The 18,637-nt window shown below is 43.2% G+C and overlaps 5 protein-coding genes and 1 pseudogene across 6 annotated transcripts in view; 3 read left to right on the forward strand and 3 right to left on the reverse strand.

The window, feature by feature from the left end:
• Positions 1-2,023, forward strand: part of LOC126556751 (uncharacterized) — a 97,624-nt gene extending 95,601 nt beyond the window's left edge. Inside the window, exon 7 of the mRNA XM_050212223.1 lies at positions 2,013-2,023. The gene's annotated coding sequence lies outside the window, so the exon portion shown is untranslated. The remainder of the gene's footprint in view (positions 1-2,012) is intronic.
• The window catches only part of LOC126557136 (double-strand-break repair protein rad21 homolog), a 435,365-nt gene that overhangs the window by 389,699 nt on the left and 27,029 nt on the right, over positions 1-18,637 (reverse strand). The gene's annotated exons all lie outside the window — the stretch shown is intronic.
• Positions 1-18,637, reverse strand: part of LOC126557093 (protein Peter pan) — a 326,012-nt gene that overhangs the window by 265,200 nt on the left and 42,175 nt on the right. The gene's annotated exons all lie outside the window — the stretch shown is intronic.
• Positions 2,114-4,152, forward strand: LOC126558497 (trypsin-1-like). Its single transcript, XM_050214521.1, has 4 exons — positions 2,114-2,285; positions 3,081-3,231; positions 3,301-3,695; positions 3,781-4,152. Exons 1-4 carry the CDS (start codon positions 2,187-2,189, stop codon positions 4,150-4,152), a joined length of 1,017 nt encoding a protein of 338 aa, XP_050070478.1. The 5' UTR covers positions 2,114-2,186.
• LOC126557893 (serine protease 42-like) lies at positions 4,567-6,243 on the forward strand (annotated as a pseudogene).
• The window catches only part of LOC126556994 (RNA-binding protein 25), a 121,103-nt gene continuing 113,482 nt past the window's right edge, over positions 11,017-18,637 (reverse strand). The window contains exon 7 of the mRNA XM_050212607.1: positions 11,017-11,026. The gene's annotated coding sequence lies outside the window, so the exon portion shown is untranslated. The remainder of the gene's footprint in view (positions 11,027-18,637) is intronic.

Genomic DNA, 18,637 nt, shown 5'->3' on the forward strand with positions numbered 1-18,637 from the left:
GAGCTCACCAGCAGCTCGACACTTCCGCATCCTCGCACAACGCAACACTATCGCTCACTGGCTGCGTTTTTGACTGTGACCGTGCACATACATCGCGCCGAGCCACGGTGCTGATCTCCCGACCTCCGTGTCACACACACACAAACTATGCCGACTGCGGGGGAGGGAACGACTGACTGACCGCAACGTTATTGTAAGATTATCATGCGATGTGTTTGGGCAGACGCAAAACGACATCGCGTCCAAAAGCACCCCGAAGTCCGCCCCGGGTTGAAGTGTAAAAATCACCGACAGTAAATAAACGGGAACAAACAAACAGACAAAAAAGCTAACCTGACAAAAATAATTAAAGAAAGCACTCGCTGGGCTGGGGTCTTCTGTGTAAAAGATCCGCGCTCACGTCCTGCTGCTGACAGCTCACACACCATTACCACTGTGGTAACGCGCCCTCGCACCGACCGTTGAACAATAGTGTATGGAGCAATCGTAGTATCAAGTGAAAGCGTATCAGAATGGAAGAAACTGACCCAGTCTGCCAGCAAAGGAGGGAGATTCAGCAAATAAATAAGATAACGAAGAGAATAGGGGGGAAAAAAACGAGATCGAGTCAGTTGTCACCAACTGATCGCCGTGTGTGTATGCGTAATCGGATGTAGAATCTGTGCGAAAGTAAATGGAATATTGCACGAAAGGGAGTTTTTCGTAGTTGTGTTATATAAAGTGGTTCCCTTAGTTTGGGTTGCATCCGAGTAGATTAATGTCAAAATATGGTTAAAGTTAACGAAGTGCTCCGAACCAGAAACAGAAGTAAAGGACACTACATGTTTGTTATATTTGTTATGTATGTATGTATGTATGCATGATCAGTTCAAATCTTGACAGCAAGCATGTCATGCTTATGAGCACAGCAAACATCTGTGAACGCAGTTGACCTGTACAAATGTCACTTACTAAATGTTTTTGCATCTCTTTACCCCTCCTTTACCGATTATGTTGGTTTATATGATTATTACTCTGCGTAGAAGTCACACACGCGCCCGTTGCTGGCTATAAACCTTAATCCGCAAAATGTTACGAGCGGCAAACGATAATTTATGCACAAAATCTAGCGGTACATTTCTCCACCGGCAGACAGAACCGGTCGAGTTGGTGTCCGTTCAATCCAAACCTACCTATCCTCGAGACATTACCAACCCTGACCGTGAAGAAGCACGCTACTCTTCATTCACGCGCGTGCGTACGATCGTGCTGCTCGATCATTGGATTGCGAACAGTAAAAACAGCGCACGGCGCTCGAGAAGAGTGAAGACCACGATAAACACACAGCAAAAGAGGACGCGACGAAAATAAATAATAATGAATACAACAAAACACCCCTAGAAAAAGGAAGAACCAGTGGACTTTGGCTACTGTGGATGTGACAAGTTCAAGACCACGGCTCTAGGGTATGGGTGGTAAGCTTATTTGGTCAAACAATACACTAGCTCCAATGGTTCCCGCTGCTAATTCCACACTCACCGTGGGTAGAACGTCCTAACGGCATGGCTAACATCGATTGGTTGCATCTACCTAAAAGGGTACTTTCGAATTGACTCGCAAACTTAAACACGCCGTTTACGACCTGAAAACATCGCCAACCAGCCAAACCATCTAGAGCAAGTGGTCCTGAAGGCTGAATCATCTGTTCGGCTGTGGTGCCAGTGTGTGCCAGAAGGGCTCTCCTATCTTATATGTCTTGCACTGTGGTCGTGTCAACCGGCCAGGCGCCAAGATGTGGTCAGGTGTGGCGAGATCCGCTCGGCAGCGTTTAGTTGTGTACGATCGTGCGTCGCGACTAGAGCGATCGCCACACCGGTAGCCGGTCGAACTGTTCCGCTCGCGTCGAATCCAACGCTACGATTGTGGTGAAAATCAACGGCAAGCTCGAAACCGCTAGAAGAGCAAGTTTTAACCCTCTAACGACACAAAGCCTGTCAACAGAAAGCAACACACGCTCAATTTATATGCAAAGTACACATCCCCCTGGCGGCAGTGCATTCCTCAGTTCAATTCAAATCCAGTGAGAGCGTACCCGTACTTGAGCCAAATAGTGGCTCAAACAGTAACAGGCCACACCGCCAACCAGTCAGCAGGATTCGCTGGACAGGCGAAAAGAAAGTTGAAACCGGGATCGCCTCACACAAGCGATGCAGTGCGTTCATGCACTTCTTTGTAGTGGCATGCAGCTGTCAGTCCTGTTTATGGTTGGCCTGTTCTTTCTCAGTGAGCCCACGGCTGGTGGACGTGTAAGTTTCCAGAATCAGTTCACCCTGAGTGCTTTTCCCCGTCCTCATGCTCTTAGGATGAAAGCGAGAGATCAGCGTGGCGAACACGTTTTCGTACTCGTTTCGTTGTTTTGCGGACCCATTTGGAGGATGAAGAATACATGACAAGGGTTGTTGTTTTTTTTTTATTTCGGTGTATAAGCCCGTTGTGAGTGTGTGAGACGATGAGATGAGAGGTACAACAAAGATATGAGTATCCAGAGTTCAACAAACTTTAAAGCATGAGGAGCATGAGGAAAGCTCATGCTACACCGGAAGAATGGAAACCAAAAGCAATAGAACTGTGAAACTGCTGCCAAAATCTACAACAGGTTTTTGGAAACGAAACGAAACGAAACGAAACCACTTTCCAACAAAAAGGGACGCTATAAACGTCCAATTCTTCGCATTTTGTTTTTTTTTGTTTTTTGTTACGTTTGGTTTGTTCCAGCTAATCAAATTACAAACATTGAAAAAGGCTATTCGACTGTTATGGAATTCCTTTATTGAAAGTAATACTTCTAGACTCCGTTTAAAAACAACTATTCAGATGTTTCTGAGGCGATGAGCCTACTTATTACTACAATCCTAAATAATTTTTATAAATATAATTTATTTATAATTGTTTGTGAAAAACAACTTACATAAAAACTTACATAAAGTTAATAAAACCTCTCTTGTTGAACGACAGGAAGGAAATCTGAAAGGTTTTATATTTTTTAAGAGCAACAATGTGTTCAACTAACCGTCAAATTGCCATCTTTTTTCGTATCACAGATTGCTGAACAGAAACAAGCCATAAACTTTCCAGCTCCAATACAATCAGAAAAAAATAATCCTTTCATCGAATGGCTGGCAGGACTAATTGGCACTACTACGCCACCACCCCAAGAAACTCTCACACCACCGGAAAACTGTCCAAAATGCAGTAGGTTCTCTTTAGATACCAATATCGTTGCATTATCTAATGATTCCTACTTTATGTTTCGTCTTACAGAATGTGGAAGGACTAATCGACTAACGCGAATCGTCGGTGGACAGGAAACTCAAGTCAACCAGTACCCATGGATGGCAATGTTGATGTATTCCGGCACATTCTACTGTGGAGGATCACTGATCAGCGATCGTCACGTTCTGACGGCAGCTCATTGTGTGCACGGTTTCCAACGGAAGAAGATCAGCGTTGCCCTGTTGGTGCACGATCGAGTCTCAACGAGCGAATCAATGACGATGGTCTCGCAGGTATTGCGCGTGATCGAACATAATGGGTACAACTCAAACAACTATAACAGTGACATTGCCATCCTTCGGTTGGCCACCACTATGAACTTCGACGATAAACTTAAGCCCGTATGTTTGCCAACTGCGTCGAAACCTTTCACCGGATACGATGTAAGATCGAATTATCACGCAGGACACGGTCTTGCAACGTCGTAATAAACTGAGGTTTTTTTTTTAATCCATCTCTACTACGCAGGGCATCGTGACAGGTTGGGGTGCAACATCGGAAAACGGTGCCATTTCCACTAATCTGCAGGAGGTAACGGTTCCGATCATGTCCAATGCTGACTGTCGGAAAACGGGATACGGACCGACGCGTATCACGAACAATATGCTGTGTGCCGGGTACGAGGAAGGAATGAAGGATTCCTGCCAGGGTGATAGCGGAGGTCCGCTGCATGTGATCAAACAAAACACCACGGAGAATGTGCATCAGATCGCGGGCATTGTGTCCTGGGGTGAGGGCTGTGCCAAGCCCAACTATCCCGGCGTTTACACGAGAGTAAACCGGTTCGGTACGTGGATTAAATCCAATACGGCCGATGGCTGCTACTGCAGTGAAGAGTAGGCACACACTTTGACCGATGTGCTGATCGGTTGTCTAATGTAAACCTTATAAACTCGAATAAATGGGTTTAAAAATTGAAACTGAAACTTCGGTTGTATTCAAAGTTCCGAAAGCTTGCAATGAAGGCTAGTGCCTAAGAATAACCAGTTTTTTTTTGCTCTTTTTTACCTCGTCAAGCATAAGAAGTTTGAAAAAGTACAGTATACGTTGGCAGTTGACAGAATGGTGTCATGCTTTTATGGCTGATTGTTGATCAGTTTTTACTGTTGCAATTTCTCTCGTTGGTAGTACAGGTGTGGAATCGTTTTATTTCGTTTGGAGAAATTATATTCGACATAAAAGCACCCATAAAAGCAAACGGTTCTACATTCTTCGGGCGTTCCTTGAGAAATACGGTTGAGAAAGTGCTTGACCATGGCGCATTGTACCGCTATTTTTCTTATTTGGCTTACCATTATTATTTACGGACAGAAGGTATGCACTTACTGATTCGGCTTTTTTGCAATCTTACATCAAACGCTAATGATCAAGTTCTCATTCTACCACAGATAAACGGTTCTGGTCCAAATGATCCTATCACAACCGAAGCACCATTGAGAAGTGTAATTGACCATTATCTGTCTATTCAGCAAAGCCTGCACGCACAACGCATTCGAACTCGTAATTCTGTACGAATTACGAAACCTAGACGATCAGTGTTTAGTAATTACATCCAGCAACTAATTCAGATGAATCGTACTTCACACATTTACAAACCAGTGGCGTTCGTTCAGCCTTTACAAGATGAGCAGCAAACTCCAGACCCCAGTCCCACCCAGAATGGGCTCAGTAGTTTTCTGCTGGTGCTGTCGAGTCTTTCTAACCGTCCTTACCTTAGCGATCAATCTACAAACAGTAGCTCCGGTGGTATCGTTAGTGGTGGAATAGCCGCTTTTCAAGAGACGGTTTCACAAGTTGGCAATTCCATTCAGAATGGAATCAATTCTGTCTTTGGATCGAACCAACCGAATGAAGCATCGGTTTCGGCCAGCTGGAATCCTGTGCGTCCCATTTCGAGTGCCTTAGCGTCTGCGTCATCATCGCATCCTTCGTTTTGTCCAACGAATTGCACTATGGGTAAGGAACCTCATTAACAGACTTTGTTGGAAGATTTTTTTTTTAAATCTTCCTCTTTGCAGTTTGTGGTTTGACACAACCGGCACCATCCTTGCGCATTGTCGGAGGGACAGATGTTACCCCATCGAATCGATACCCTTGGATAGCTTTGTTACAGTACTACGGACAAAACGCTGGAACAGGAACGCTAATCAACGACCGTGTCGTGCTAACATCCGGTACGATCATATCGAATATGATCGTTTTCAAGCAGATCAAAGTTCTGTTTGGTGTGTACGATCCGAATGTCATCACCGAGGGTTCTTCCGTCAAGATATTCTCCGTCACTAGAACTAAGCTTCATCCGCAATACACCGCAAACAATCGGTTTAGCTATAATATTGGGCTGCTCCAGTTGGCAGTTCCCGTGACAATCACCACTACTTTCATGCCCATCTGTTTGCCCAACACTTTGGACAATTTGTCCGGTGCTGAAGCACTGCTTGCGGGTTGGGGAGCCCGTGAACTTGGAGGAGAATCGTGGAAAAGTCTGCAAGCCGTAACGATTCCTTTGTACTCGTTGGAAGAATGCCAACTCGCCTATCCCAACGCTACCGACAGCAATCTTTGCGGTGGTATATTTGGACCGGCAGCGAAGGATCAGCACAAAACTTCTTGTAATGTAAGTATGCTGGTGCTTAATTTCAATCACAATAGGATCAAGCGAAAGCTTAACGGAATTTCTGCATACTCCTTCTTCCACCGTCCTAGGGAGACGAAGGAGCGGGCCTTATGTATCCCTGGCGAAATGATCCATCATACATAACACTCATCGGAATAACGCTACAAATTCCGGGCGTTGGCTGTGGCAGAACGAACGAACCGGCGATATTCACGAAACTGCATGCGTTCCTCCCTTGGGTGCGAAACCAATCGTCAGGATGTTATTGCAAAGCTTGAGAAAAACAACTCGAATGTTGAATAAAAATATTTTAATGTTCCCGGCGAAATGATTCCATTTGATTGCAGCGCGAACTGCAACTCTTCCGTTTATTTCTATTGGAACTTGTTTCTTTCGATACTGCTTAACAAAAAAGCAGTAGGAAGTTGCATTCGCGAAAAAAAAACAATCATTCTTCCCAAAAGCCAATGACCTCGTCCGAAACGAAAACTTGAAACCTGTTCTTGCAACAGATTTCGTGCAACGACATAACTGTACTGACTGCAATTTTAGGGCCCACGAATTCTGCGATAACGATCTTTGCACGTCGTTCTGTGCTTCCACCATCACCGAAAATCAAATCAATTGCCCAAGAGAGTTTCTTGGGCTTTTTTTTTGTCCTTTTCTGGAATTGTTCTGGATCTGGCATAACAGGATTCATCGTCCAGTTGTGCATTCGGGCGAGAACAAAACGTTTCGTTTGGACCACGGCTTAGCTCAGTTTGTCGGTAGCGCTCGCACAGATCAGAAGTGGTAACGCTTTGGTTTTTGGGCAGCAACGATGCAAGTGTTTTCGGTTCAGCTTTGGCTTTTAAGTGGTCTAGTGATATCCTCCGCACACCATGGACAAGTAAGATCTGATCCTGTATCCTCTAGTGTGACATAATTTATCCTTCTTGTTAAGAGAGAAAAATTAACACTTTTGTTGTTTGTAAACTTTCCCTCAAAAATTGCAGCAAAATTCCGAAGGAACGGTCGATACACACGGTTCGCCGAGCGTGCTTGCCGCGATTCCTGTTAAGGCGGTATCCAATTTGAAGGCTCAAAATAATCCCGATTCCAAATGGCCCGTGCCACAGAGCGCTCTCGAGTTTGGTTCATTTCTCAACCAAACAGCCGTCAACAGCAGCAAGCCTACCGGTGACTCACAGCTTCCATTTCCCGCTGTAAACGATCCACAAGTGCAGCAAGCGCCTTTCGCATATAAACCTAGCAACCCAAGCCTGATTCAACATTTGTTGGGTAATGTACCAGGGTCTAATAATAGGCCTAGTTCTTTCTTCGTGACACCATCCAGCACGACTACCGAGCCTTCATCGAATACAGGCGGCAGTGCCTTGAGCGATATAATACCGAATCCAGTGCCGGGAATTTTCAACACCTCCCAGGCTACGGTGTCCAACACCAGCAGCGCAGTACAGGAAATTGCCGGTCTATGGGGTACGAATGTGCAGAACGGATTGTTTGGTCAACAAGGCAATCGGCCCAGTAACGATGAGGGAACTGGCTCCGGATCATCCAATCCCATTCAAGGTATTTTCGATAATTCTCAAGCATCGCTCAACAATGCTACTGGAGTGGCACAGGGTCTATTTGGACAGTTTGGAACTAATGTCCAGAATGGGCTAACAAACGCTTTGGGCATCAATATCAACCGTCCGAGCAACGATGAACCAGCAGCACAAACGACAGAAGCGACTCAGGCAGCACCTACCACTGGATCCAACAGTGTTGCTGAGGTGGCACAGAATCTGGCTGGACAATTTGGAACCAATGTCCAGAATGGATTGTCAAGCATATTAAGCATCGGTCTGAACCGTCCGAGCAACGATGAGCCGGCAGGTTCAACGACAGAAGCTGCCGCTACGACTCAGGCAGCCTCATCCACTGAGGCAGCATCTTCCACCGAAGCTCCAACTACTACCATTTCCAGTGCATTATTTCCACTAGTGAGTTTTGTCAACAATACGCAAGCGCTGGTCAACAGTTCCAGCTTAGCACAGGCGGTCACTAGCTCGCTGACCTCAAACCTTCAGCAAGGATTTGTGCCTTTCTTTTTCCCACGTCCAAGCTCCAAAAACTCAACAGAAAACGATCCGGAACTTGGCAAGTACAACGATGAACAACTGACCTCCAATGCAAAGTCTGTTGCACCTCCAGCACCACCGAGCTGTCCATCGTGCTCCAGTAAGTAGATTGGAAAAGCGCAAACTTTTCCATCCTCGACAAAATGCATCTTTTTATCTACAATATTACGCGCTTGTTGCTGTTGCTTAGGTACGTGTTACTACAGACCGTTCCAAGGGCAACGGATCGTAGGTGGGACAGATGTCGTGTCCAGCACAACTTACCCTTGGATCGCTTTCCTCACATACTTGGATAGTCCGGCCGGTCAGGGATCGCTTATCAACGATCGAGCCATAGTCACCACGGCCAGCATTATCGAAACCATGCCTGTCGCCATTCATATACGTGCATTGCTAGGACGTTACAATCTGGCCGATCCAACAGAAACTATTAATTCGCTTGAAATAAGCACTACCTACATCCACCCCGGCTTCATAACCAGCAATCCGTTTGCCAACAACATAGGACTACTGATACTGAGCAACCCACTGAGCAGCTTCAATCCCATCTGCCTACCAGCACCAACGTTAAGGACTCCGCCCGTTTCGAAAGGTACCATCATTGGCTGGGGAGCCGAGTTTGCTAACGGACCTCTGGCCAGTGTTTTGAAACAAGCCGACATTCAACTGTACAGCCCTTTAGTCTGTCAGAGGGTTGATCCGCGCATCACTCTGAAAAATCTCTGTGGAGGTTCAGTACGGTTCACATCAAAGGTCGGAGCAACTTGCACGGTAAGATCAGCATGGCCAAGCATAATGGATTACTCGAAGTGTAAAATAACACTTGCTATGGTTTTCTCTTCTCAGGGAGATGGCGGTGATCCTTTGGTGGCGATGAACACCAATACATGGGAATTGATCGGTGTTGCGCTTGATATACCTGGACTGCAGTGCGGTGAACTTCGTAATCCAGCAATTTTCACTAATATTATACCATACCTCGATTGGATTACTACTTACGGGGCAGGATGTGAGTGTTTCGTTGGATAAAGCTCGTTCGGCCAGCCTGTTGATCAGTGTGTTAGTGTGAAATGCAATACCTACAGCCGTTAAGCAACAAGCGTTAAATACATCTATAATTTACCTTTAAATGCAAATAAACTTTCTCTATGATTATTCACATGTTATAGCATTAACTAATTGGACATTTTTTTTAGATATGCATAATCATAATCTTATTCGCTAAGCGTAACTGCTTGCTTCTAGAGAGCACACGTGAGAGGTAGGCTGCATACATTGGCTGCGTGTGAATGGCTGCGTACTTACTGGCTGCACTCGTGTTCGTTCAAAAATTCAAACGTCAAAACTCCACACTGCACGTTGAATGCCTATGTAATGCAATTGACATTTATTTATTTATTAATCAATTTTAATCTTTTCAACCATCCATTTTTATTTTTTCTACAACAATTATACATATCACCTAGTAAATGACAATGTTTCATTGCAGTTACACACATACCTATAACAATTAAATAGCACATTGATTAGACGCTTTGGTGAAGTGTTTGTCGAATTCTCTCGTTCCTGCTCCCACTCCCACGTTCACACCACGAAAGGCACTAACCGGTCCAACTGTGTAAGCATCTATATTTCTATTTCTTTTTGGTCGGTGGGCAGCCCTGCAGCCAGAAGGTTTCCATGTCTCCTTTTCCCTATCAAACATAATTTCGTTTAAATGTGTCGCGTTCTTCAGCGCGTGGTGGATTGTTTGCTTTTGCTTACCTTAACGGCTACCTTGCCCCGGTACGACAACTCGTATCCTAGCTTCTTAAGCTTTTGAGCCGTATAGCCTGACACCTGGATGTTGTCCGTCTCTCCACTGCTCTCCATGCGTGACGCCGTGTTTACCGTATCCCCAAATAGACAGTACCTCGGCACCTTTAATCCCACGATTCCCGCCACAATAGGTCCCGAGTGAAATCCAATTTTCACTCCTACTCCGGGTAAATTTAACTGCCGTATGCTTTTTAACATATCCAACGCCAGATCGGCCATATGCTGTGCGTGAAATGGGTTTATATCCGGTGCACCACTGACGGCCATGTACACCTTCCCTACCGTTTCCACCTTATACGCCATCGGTGAGTGGATTAGCTCGTCGAACGCACTGAAGGCAGCATTCAGCGTGTTAACCGTGGTCATGGCGTACTTGATCGAATCATCACCGGTGATTGTTTCTTGCACCTCGGCAAACAGTACCGTCACCTCTTCGAAGCTCTGACACGTCTCGTGAGGATTCTGACCCTCGCGCAACCGTTCCGCTATTGAGCGAGGAATCATCGAGTACAGCAGTTCATCCCCCTGCCGCTTCCACGAGTCGGCAAGAGCAAGCGACGTTTCGAGTTCCTCTGCCCGCTGCTCCTCCCGTTCACACATCAAATCAAGCCGGGAATAGTGAGAAAAGCCAGAAAACACCATCTCACGGCTAAGTCCATGAGGGTTGAGATCGTTCAAATAGAGCCCCATTTCACGCAGCTCCTCCAGATTGTTGATGCTGTTAATGGACGTCAAGGCCAAAAGGTTAAAGGAAAGTCGATCGCTTACCTTCCAACAGACTTTAACTTACAGAGGACTGCAAAGAAACACGAGCGAATTTATGTCTTTTATATAGCGCATTTCTCCCTTCAACAAAATGCTTCGTAATCCCTGTGATCCACGTCGTGGAATCGAGGTCATGATCTTTGCCGCATCCTCAGTGGAGGAGCTCGTATCGATTTGTGAAACGGCCGGTTTGCTGTCCGCTTGCTTAGTCGCGTCCTTCGTCCCCTTTGCTGATGAGCCCTTTAGCAACTGTATCTCGAAGAGGACGGTCTGTAGTCGTTTTATCTAAAAAGTTGTGAAAGGTGTGAAAAAATCGCTCATTACAAATCCAACCCGTTCTTCAGAGAATGACAGAATTCATACATTTTCCCAAGTAAACGTTATGCCACTCGGTCGACGTAGTTTGAAGTGTTCTGTTACTTTCGCTCCGATCAATTCCATGGGCGAACGGTTCACGTTGTTCAGCATCCACGACTCGATCAGTTTCTCGCCCACGGCAGTAATTTTCATTTCCTCGTTCAGAATCAGAGCGAAAGGGAAAAGATTCAGCAACAGTTTACTGTTTACCGGTGTCAGTTGCAACTGTGAAGGATGCGCCTTTATATGAACGCGGCGTTGCATCTTTCGTACAGAAAAGGAAAATAAAATTCAAATTTCATAATGTTGGCCACTCTCACACTAATTGCAAAACAACACGTACATATTCACGATTGTCAAAGTCCAACCGGTACTTCACTATCACCGTCTTCAAACCGCCCTGTATCGAAATTGGTCCCGATGTTCCACCAGGCGTATCGTTTTGGCTTTCCAGCACTTTAATGCTTACATCCATCCCGTACAGCTGTTTGGCAATCTCCAATAGCTGCCCGCGAAGATACTTTGAGAATCCTGTACGTGTGCTTCTGTACACGAGCACGGCACCATTCTCGTCTACCTCGGTAAGCTGCATTGAGGGACTTTTCATCTTCCGGTAGGTGAAACGCATCTGCAGATGAATGTTGTCGACCGAATGTAAGAAATCGCAGAAATAGCGTCCCGTTGCCTTGATCAGCTCATCGTAACCAAAGTTGCTGAAGAATCGGACAAAACATCTTCCGAAAAATATCATAAACTCGTCGAATGGTTTCCCGGTAATGGCCGAGAGCGCTGCAGCTAGGTCTGGTATCAAATTGTCGGGGTACAGCTAAGGATGTTAACAATATAAGAACTTTAGTGTTATGCAAACAATCGCATATCATTGTTATGTACCTACCTGATGTGTATTGAATACGGTGTTTTTACATCCGGTAGTGAGCAACGCTTGACGCCATACGAATTCTCCATATTCCAGCTGTTTTGTTTGAATTATAAAGCATTTTATTTTAGTTTCCACTGTTACTAGTATACCACTGTTTATTAATTTACGAAAAATATTCATCATTTACATTGCTTATTTATGATTGACTGAATGCATGAAAAAATAACGAAACATTTTATTTTATTTTATTGTACAATATTTCTGAGAACAAGACCTGCGGTAAGTTAGCTGCTTTCTTCCAGTTTTTACATCCAGCTAGTAGCACCCCACCAACCTGTTCGCCACCGTCGTGTACACAATCGATTGTCTAAGCAAATAAGATGTTCTATTCGTGATAAGCGGCCTCAACCTCATCGATAATAATCGATAACATTAAATGCTATATTCACAACAAACGTAACCAAACTGAACGAAAATGAATACCTAACCTTTAGAAGATACATCCACAACAATGGCTTTTCCGGATATAATTTACTTTGCACCTCCTTTGACGATGGATAGCATCAATAAACAATTATCAACATCCTTCTACTTTAGCACCCTCATCCCTCATCCCAATCAAGCAGCACCTTTCTAAGGACATTTTTAGTATGTCAATATTCTTTTGACACGGAAAAGCAACTAATGATCCCATTTCCGTTCACAAAATAATGATGATGGACAATGTTGCTGGAAGTGTATTTTACGAACAATAAGGTCGGCTTTAATAATAGCAAGATGACATCAAAACCACTTGTCTCTTGTGAGGTTGCTCCTTCAACATCATCATTTAACATCAACAATTGAGTCTCTTTTGTGTCGAATGAAACAGTTTTCTGAATATGAGTAAAAATTGATTTACAGAACACTTAAATGTCGGATGATTCTTGATTCTTTATAAAATTTTAGTGTAAGGCAGCTTAGGAAATTATTTCTAATCAATTTAATGTTTAATGATTAAATCCTTGTTAGTAAGTAAGTTAACAGGATAGTGAGACAACAATGTTGACGGTCTTCACACGACAGAAGAGTGCTTCGATTTCCATCCGGACCCGTTCCCCTCCCCGTAGTGTGGACATGACCTACACAACTACGTGCAATCAGCTAGTCTAATAAGCCAATAGGTGGATGGCATATCCTACAGGACATTAAGCCAAAAAGATTGCTAACATTTGGAATTTGCATTTCAGATTCTAATAATAATTAAATTATTTTTACTAACAATGGAGTAAGCTTCATCTTCTTCTTCTTATTGGCTGAACGAATTCTTAAATCATGCCGGCCATCGATTTTTTTTTTTTCGTTTATTTATAGAGGCTTTGAGACTTAGAGACTAAATTCTCCTCTCTATTGTATAAAAAAAATGGTTTAATATAATACAAAACTATCGTATATGTGGCATAAATATTATGGAAAACTATTGCGATTATGGCCTTTGGTATCGGATAAGTTTAAACTATTGTTTAAATTTCTTTGTATAAATTACTGCGTGAAAATGCGTAAAAATCAAATGAGGCGGTTCTGCTGGAGTTTGTCGGGTGATAGAATTGTCGTTAAATCAGTTTCTAGTTGACAGGTGGCTCGGTGTGTCGTGTGTATCCATTTCATTCGGTGAGGATGTGGTGGACGGTGATGTCAACACCACAGAAGCTGCAGAGTGGAGGACTAGATTTTTCTAGGAGGTAGGAGTGTGTAAGGCGGGTATGACCTATACGGAGGCGGGAAAGGAATCGTTGGATATGACTGGATTTGGTGTCTTCCCATGAACCGGCCGGTAGTTGGTTAGTCAGGCCTCACTACGGGGTAACGGTCCGGCTGGGATTTGAACCCCGGTCCTGCCGTTTTAAGACCGACGCCGCTGTCGCCCTCGGAGTACGCTTAATATATCAATCATTCGATGAAGAAATAGAAAAAACGAGCAACAACTTGATACAAGTTATACGAAACCCAACTAGCATTGTTGCACGATTTCCACCCGTTTCTATGCTTCCTCAACCCCCTCGACTCCACAAGCTTGAATGTCGTTGCTATCGTCGTTGGTTGTTTCACAGCCCGTCCCTTTCTAACATTCTACTGGCTTTCTTCGCTCTCGCTCGTCTGGGACTTAGTCGTTTTTAGTTTGTGTATTTGGTGATTTTGATCAAAGGTAGTCAGCTTCATTGCAAAGTGAAAAAGTGTCAAGGAAAGTTGTACGGAATTTTTTGTCAGTTTTTTTCAACAATAATTACGGTAAATATTAACTTTTAAGACAAAAAATCCATCAGAAGTCATCCGAGGACATTCAGCGAACGATTGGGATAAAGATTAATGGCAAATTTGAAGGTAAATGGTGAGGAGTGATTAACAGTGGTTCGTGTGTCTATCACTTTCAGGAATTCATCTAGTTCAGAACTGAAATCCTAGTGCCTACTTCCGAATATTGTCCTGAATGCAGAATAAGAACTTCAGCGGAAAGAATCAGCGAAAACAGCAAGGGATTTTCAGCTCGAAATGAACTCGAAACGATGGGGTAAAGAAAATCTGTGCAGAAAAGCAGGTGAACACCGGATGGATGGCCATTTCCTAAGGATGTGGGTAAGTGCAGAGTGCCAGTGGAAAAAGTGCAGTATTTAGAGCAGTGCAATAAACGCAGCACAAAATTTTTCCTGTGCAAATCAAGTATGCATAACCATTTTGATCCGAATCGCTGCTATGGAGATTTGGGCTTCCATGGCAGCAAAGGTAGGGTGATGCATGAAACATCCAAAAAGTAGCATGAAACCTCACAGTGCGACACAAAAACACCCGCTGTTGCATCTGCTATTGAGCACAACTTACTCCGTATATGCGGGTGTTTCATGTTTCGATTATGTATCATTATTACGGGTTACTTATGTCTAGATTAAACACGAATTGAAACTTAAAAGAACAATACGATTATACTTTTGCTTTCTTAGTATCACTGTTAGAACGGACCGTTTGACAACCACCGTGAGGATGAAGACTGCGTCACGGGCCGGGGTCCATGGAGGGACCACTATGCGAAAACTATAATATAAAAGGCCTTCTGCAACCGGATCGTTCTCTTTGCGCATATCATCTCCTACACAAGCGGATCAAATTTTGAACGCTTGCGCTTGCTTGCTCTATCTCTCATTTATTAAAATTGCTCTGCTGAGTGACGAATAAAGGGAAAAAAGGAATAAAAGTGTTTTACAAAATTTCCGCATAGGCACTCGCCCCAACAATCACCGTCCCTGTAAATCTGACTGACGGTCTTTTGAGGAGGAAGGTGCATTACGGGGAAAGAGCTTTGTGCTCCGGATTATCATTGTACTCTTTGCTACTTCCTTAATTTAATGGAAGTTCAACCACCAAAACTTACACGTTTTTTAGATCATGTAACAGAAATTGCCTGCATTTCGGCGCAAAGGAAATGGTTTTTTTAAACCACTTAAAGAAAGATGATTTGGCTTCTTATCAGCAACATTTTGTGTAAGAATTTACAAAATGCCGATACCTCGGACAACAAACTGATTTTCCGGTGGTACATGTAAGCTCACCAAACGGTAACTAAAGACAGCGTGTACACTTGGAAGACCCGTCGTTAGAGGATTAAACACCAAGGCATGTTTGAGAGATAAAAACGGATCCCAAAACAGCTGCAAAAAAGCAATGTTACACTTGTTGGTACTCAATGAGGCAAGCAAGCAAACAGGCAAGCAGCATAAAATTTGCATCACATGATAGCGAAGGTTCTAAGACAACAAAATATACAGCCAAATTACCTACAGCTTTTACGACCCTTCACAACCTGAAAAGGACTTTCTCACGGTACGAGTTTGTTTGCTCCTCGTCTGTACCGAACCGTGTCTAATGGGTCATTCTTTCAAACATTAAATATGAAGAATCGTGAGTTCTAGCGAAAAAAAAAATAATAAAAACAGGAAATTTGCTTTACATACCTGTACAAAATGTTGCACACTCTCCAGTAGCATTCCGTACATGGTGCAGCTGTTTTTATTCGTCTTTTTGCGACACACGTTCCAATGAAATCTGTATCAAGTTCAAGTATCCGTATCCTTTCAGCACGCGGAATCTTTTTTCAGAACTTTTGTCTCGACCCACTATGTTTAGCTTGTTCTGTGTGTTGTTTTAAGAAAAGAAACGCAAATACATCACTTTACTAGCATCACGGTACAATCGGTGTAAACAATACTAAGCACGAACCAGAACATTTAAGTATGAAATTAGACGATATTCAAATATCTCGTACACACTCTTCTCAAAATACCACTCAAAAACACTTTTTTTTTTTGCTTCTCAACACATTTTCCTGCTCTGGGTCAATGTCACGCAGACCATACCAGATCGCACCACTTCAGTTTGTTATTTTTATCTTTCTGTTTACTCCCTACCATTCATACCACGACCGAACAGACAAGCTAGCCCCAGTCTCAATAGGACGCGTTCTTCAGGCAGTTTTTCTTCGAAACGCTCGCTGAATGTCTAGGTGGCTTCCAAATTAGCATAAATTTTACCCACAAATGGAACACCTCTCTTGGCCAAGATAGCTAGCCCGATGCATCAATGAACCGAAACGGTGGATAAAGACGATATCTGTGATAATGGGAATGCGAGGAACGGTGCGAATTTCCCACATTCGTGGCGCTAAACACGAAAACACATTTTACCTTATGATGCTACCACGCTTGGAAGCGATAAAGCGCGTCTTGCCTGGTGGCAGATTCGTTGTATTTTAATCTTTTATGCTGCGGACATAAACGAAGCGAGCTAGCAAATTCAAATGTATAGGGATTTTTTCTTTTGCTCTCAGTAGTGTTTCCACCTTACCAAGAAGTAGCTACAAATTTCTCGTTCTTTTACACAATATGTTTGGTCAAAGTTATTTTTGTACAAGTTGTTGGTTTTTTTGCTCTTGTTCTACTCTTCCCAGATGATTTCTTTTTGTCTCCTTTCTTTCCTTTTCTACAGGCGTGTAATGAAACTCCTTCAAATGAATGATGATTTATTACATAGCGACAGAAGTTCCTCCTATCCCATTATGCTACACAACGAAGGCTAGGGAAAGTACACTTATCCCAGCAGCCTCTGGTCTGTCTGAAAAAGCTTCACGTTCATGGATTGCTGGAATTTGTAACAAATTGATTTTTAGCCAGCCAACTCCTCGGGTTCGGTGCCAGATAGGTGTCGAAGATGATTAATGGATCGGATTAATTTAACGCATAAAGTCAGACCGTTCACACTGACATGTGGGGTAACCTTACGCCCTAACCTCTTTCTACGCGTAATGGAGCAGCCTGGTAGTTTACTTAAGTAGCAGAGGAAGGCATTTTTTTATAACATAGCACACTCTGTTTTGAATAATCCACTAAGAGTTAAAGTCTTTATTATTTTGATAAAGATGTTTTATGCTTTTTTAAAACGAGGTTCACACTAATTAGAATATGTTACTCTATTTCATTTGTATTGCCCAATTATGTTAATTTGATTTTCGCTGCAGCAAAATACTTTAGCACAGAAACTCTACCTTCATCTAAAAAACAAGATAAACTTAATTAGTACACCTTCCACCACAGTCTAAAGTGTTCTTCATTTTGTATTCCCCGCGAAACTAATGCAATTTCTCCGCGTTCGGACCAAGTATGAAATTTTCTTCGCACCTGCTACCATCAAGCACATCACATTGACTGTAATGGCGTATGATAAAAGCACTGAGTACAACCCAATAAAACAATTGCCACCGGTTGCTTTCTGTACAAGGTATTCAAGGGCATGACGATTACGCGCGCGTGTGTGTTCTCAGCGCTTGCAGTTCAACCCAACAGTGTCGTCAACAGTATCAACTGTTGAGTTTAATGTTTCATGCAAATCGTCCACATATCCTTATACGAGCTTGGGTCTGGAATCATCCTTTCCTCGTTGTACATTGTACCCATCGTACTGGATAACTCACTTGAAACAAATCGCTTGTACGTGACCTGATTTTATGGACCCTTCCTCAATAAGCAATCAGAGATGAAGGATATAAAATCAGTTACGTTTCGGAAGCTCTGAGAACAAACTTCGGAAAGGAAGTTTTTTTGTGTCTACCAGGCTGACGTTTTTTTTTCAACTGACAACGTTTCATGGTTCTATTAATTTCATTTTAAAGATCATAAGACCTTTTAACAAAACGAGCAGTTCAGTGAGATAGTAGCATTTTGCTTTTAAAATATCTCTTTAAATATCGATCGCTTAAAATTTCCCTTTTTGAAATTCTGGTTCAAGGATGTGTACCCGCACAACTTTTTAAAGACAATATTATATAGCACAATTCTTGCATCACAACTCTCCCCGTCTATTTGGTAAAGTTTGCCGTCGACTAAAACGACCTTATTTACGCTACAGGCATTAGAACATAAAAGCATTTCATTGGGACCTAATTTATCAACTTCTCTCTAGAGTCACATTAAATTTTGTTAGGCTTTTCGACCTGTAACGGCTGCCGGTGCTCTTACCAAGGATGTCTTTTTGCTTTCTCGCCCGTTGAGAATTCTAACCGTATGGTAGAAGATCAGAAAAATAAAGCCGAAGATGCATTGTTTTTCATTTTGATGGAAAACTTTTACATAATTGCTTGTGTGTTTCATATGCAGCATCCCGTCACTGCTACTAAAAAGACATTTTCACGCAAACTAAACTTTTCTACCAGTGCAAGACATCGAAACATTGCGAAAGATT

The sequence above is a fragment of the Anopheles maculipalpis genome, chromosome 2RL (genome assembly GCF_943734695.1).
Source record: "Anopheles maculipalpis chromosome 2RL, idAnoMacuDA_375_x, whole genome shotgun sequence".
Lineage (NCBI taxonomy): Eukaryota > Metazoa > Arthropoda > Insecta > Diptera > Culicidae > Anopheles > Anopheles maculipalpis.

What these genes read in the sequence shown, in the direction of transcription:
- LOC126558497 (XM_050214521.1), top strand. Translation starts at nt 2,187, where the DNA reads ATGCAGTGCGTTCATGCACTTCTTTGTAGTGGCATGCAGCTGTCAGTC. An exon ending in GGAAAACTGTCCAAAATGCA is followed by an intron (nt 3,232 to 3,300) that starts GTAGGTTCTCTT and finishes TTCGTCTTACAG; the next exon opens with AATGTGGAAGGACTAATCGA. An exon ending in AACCTTTCACCGGATACGAT is followed by an intron (nt 3,696 to 3,780) that starts GTAAGATCGAAT and finishes TCTACTACGCAG; the next exon opens with GGCATCGTGACAGGTTGGGG.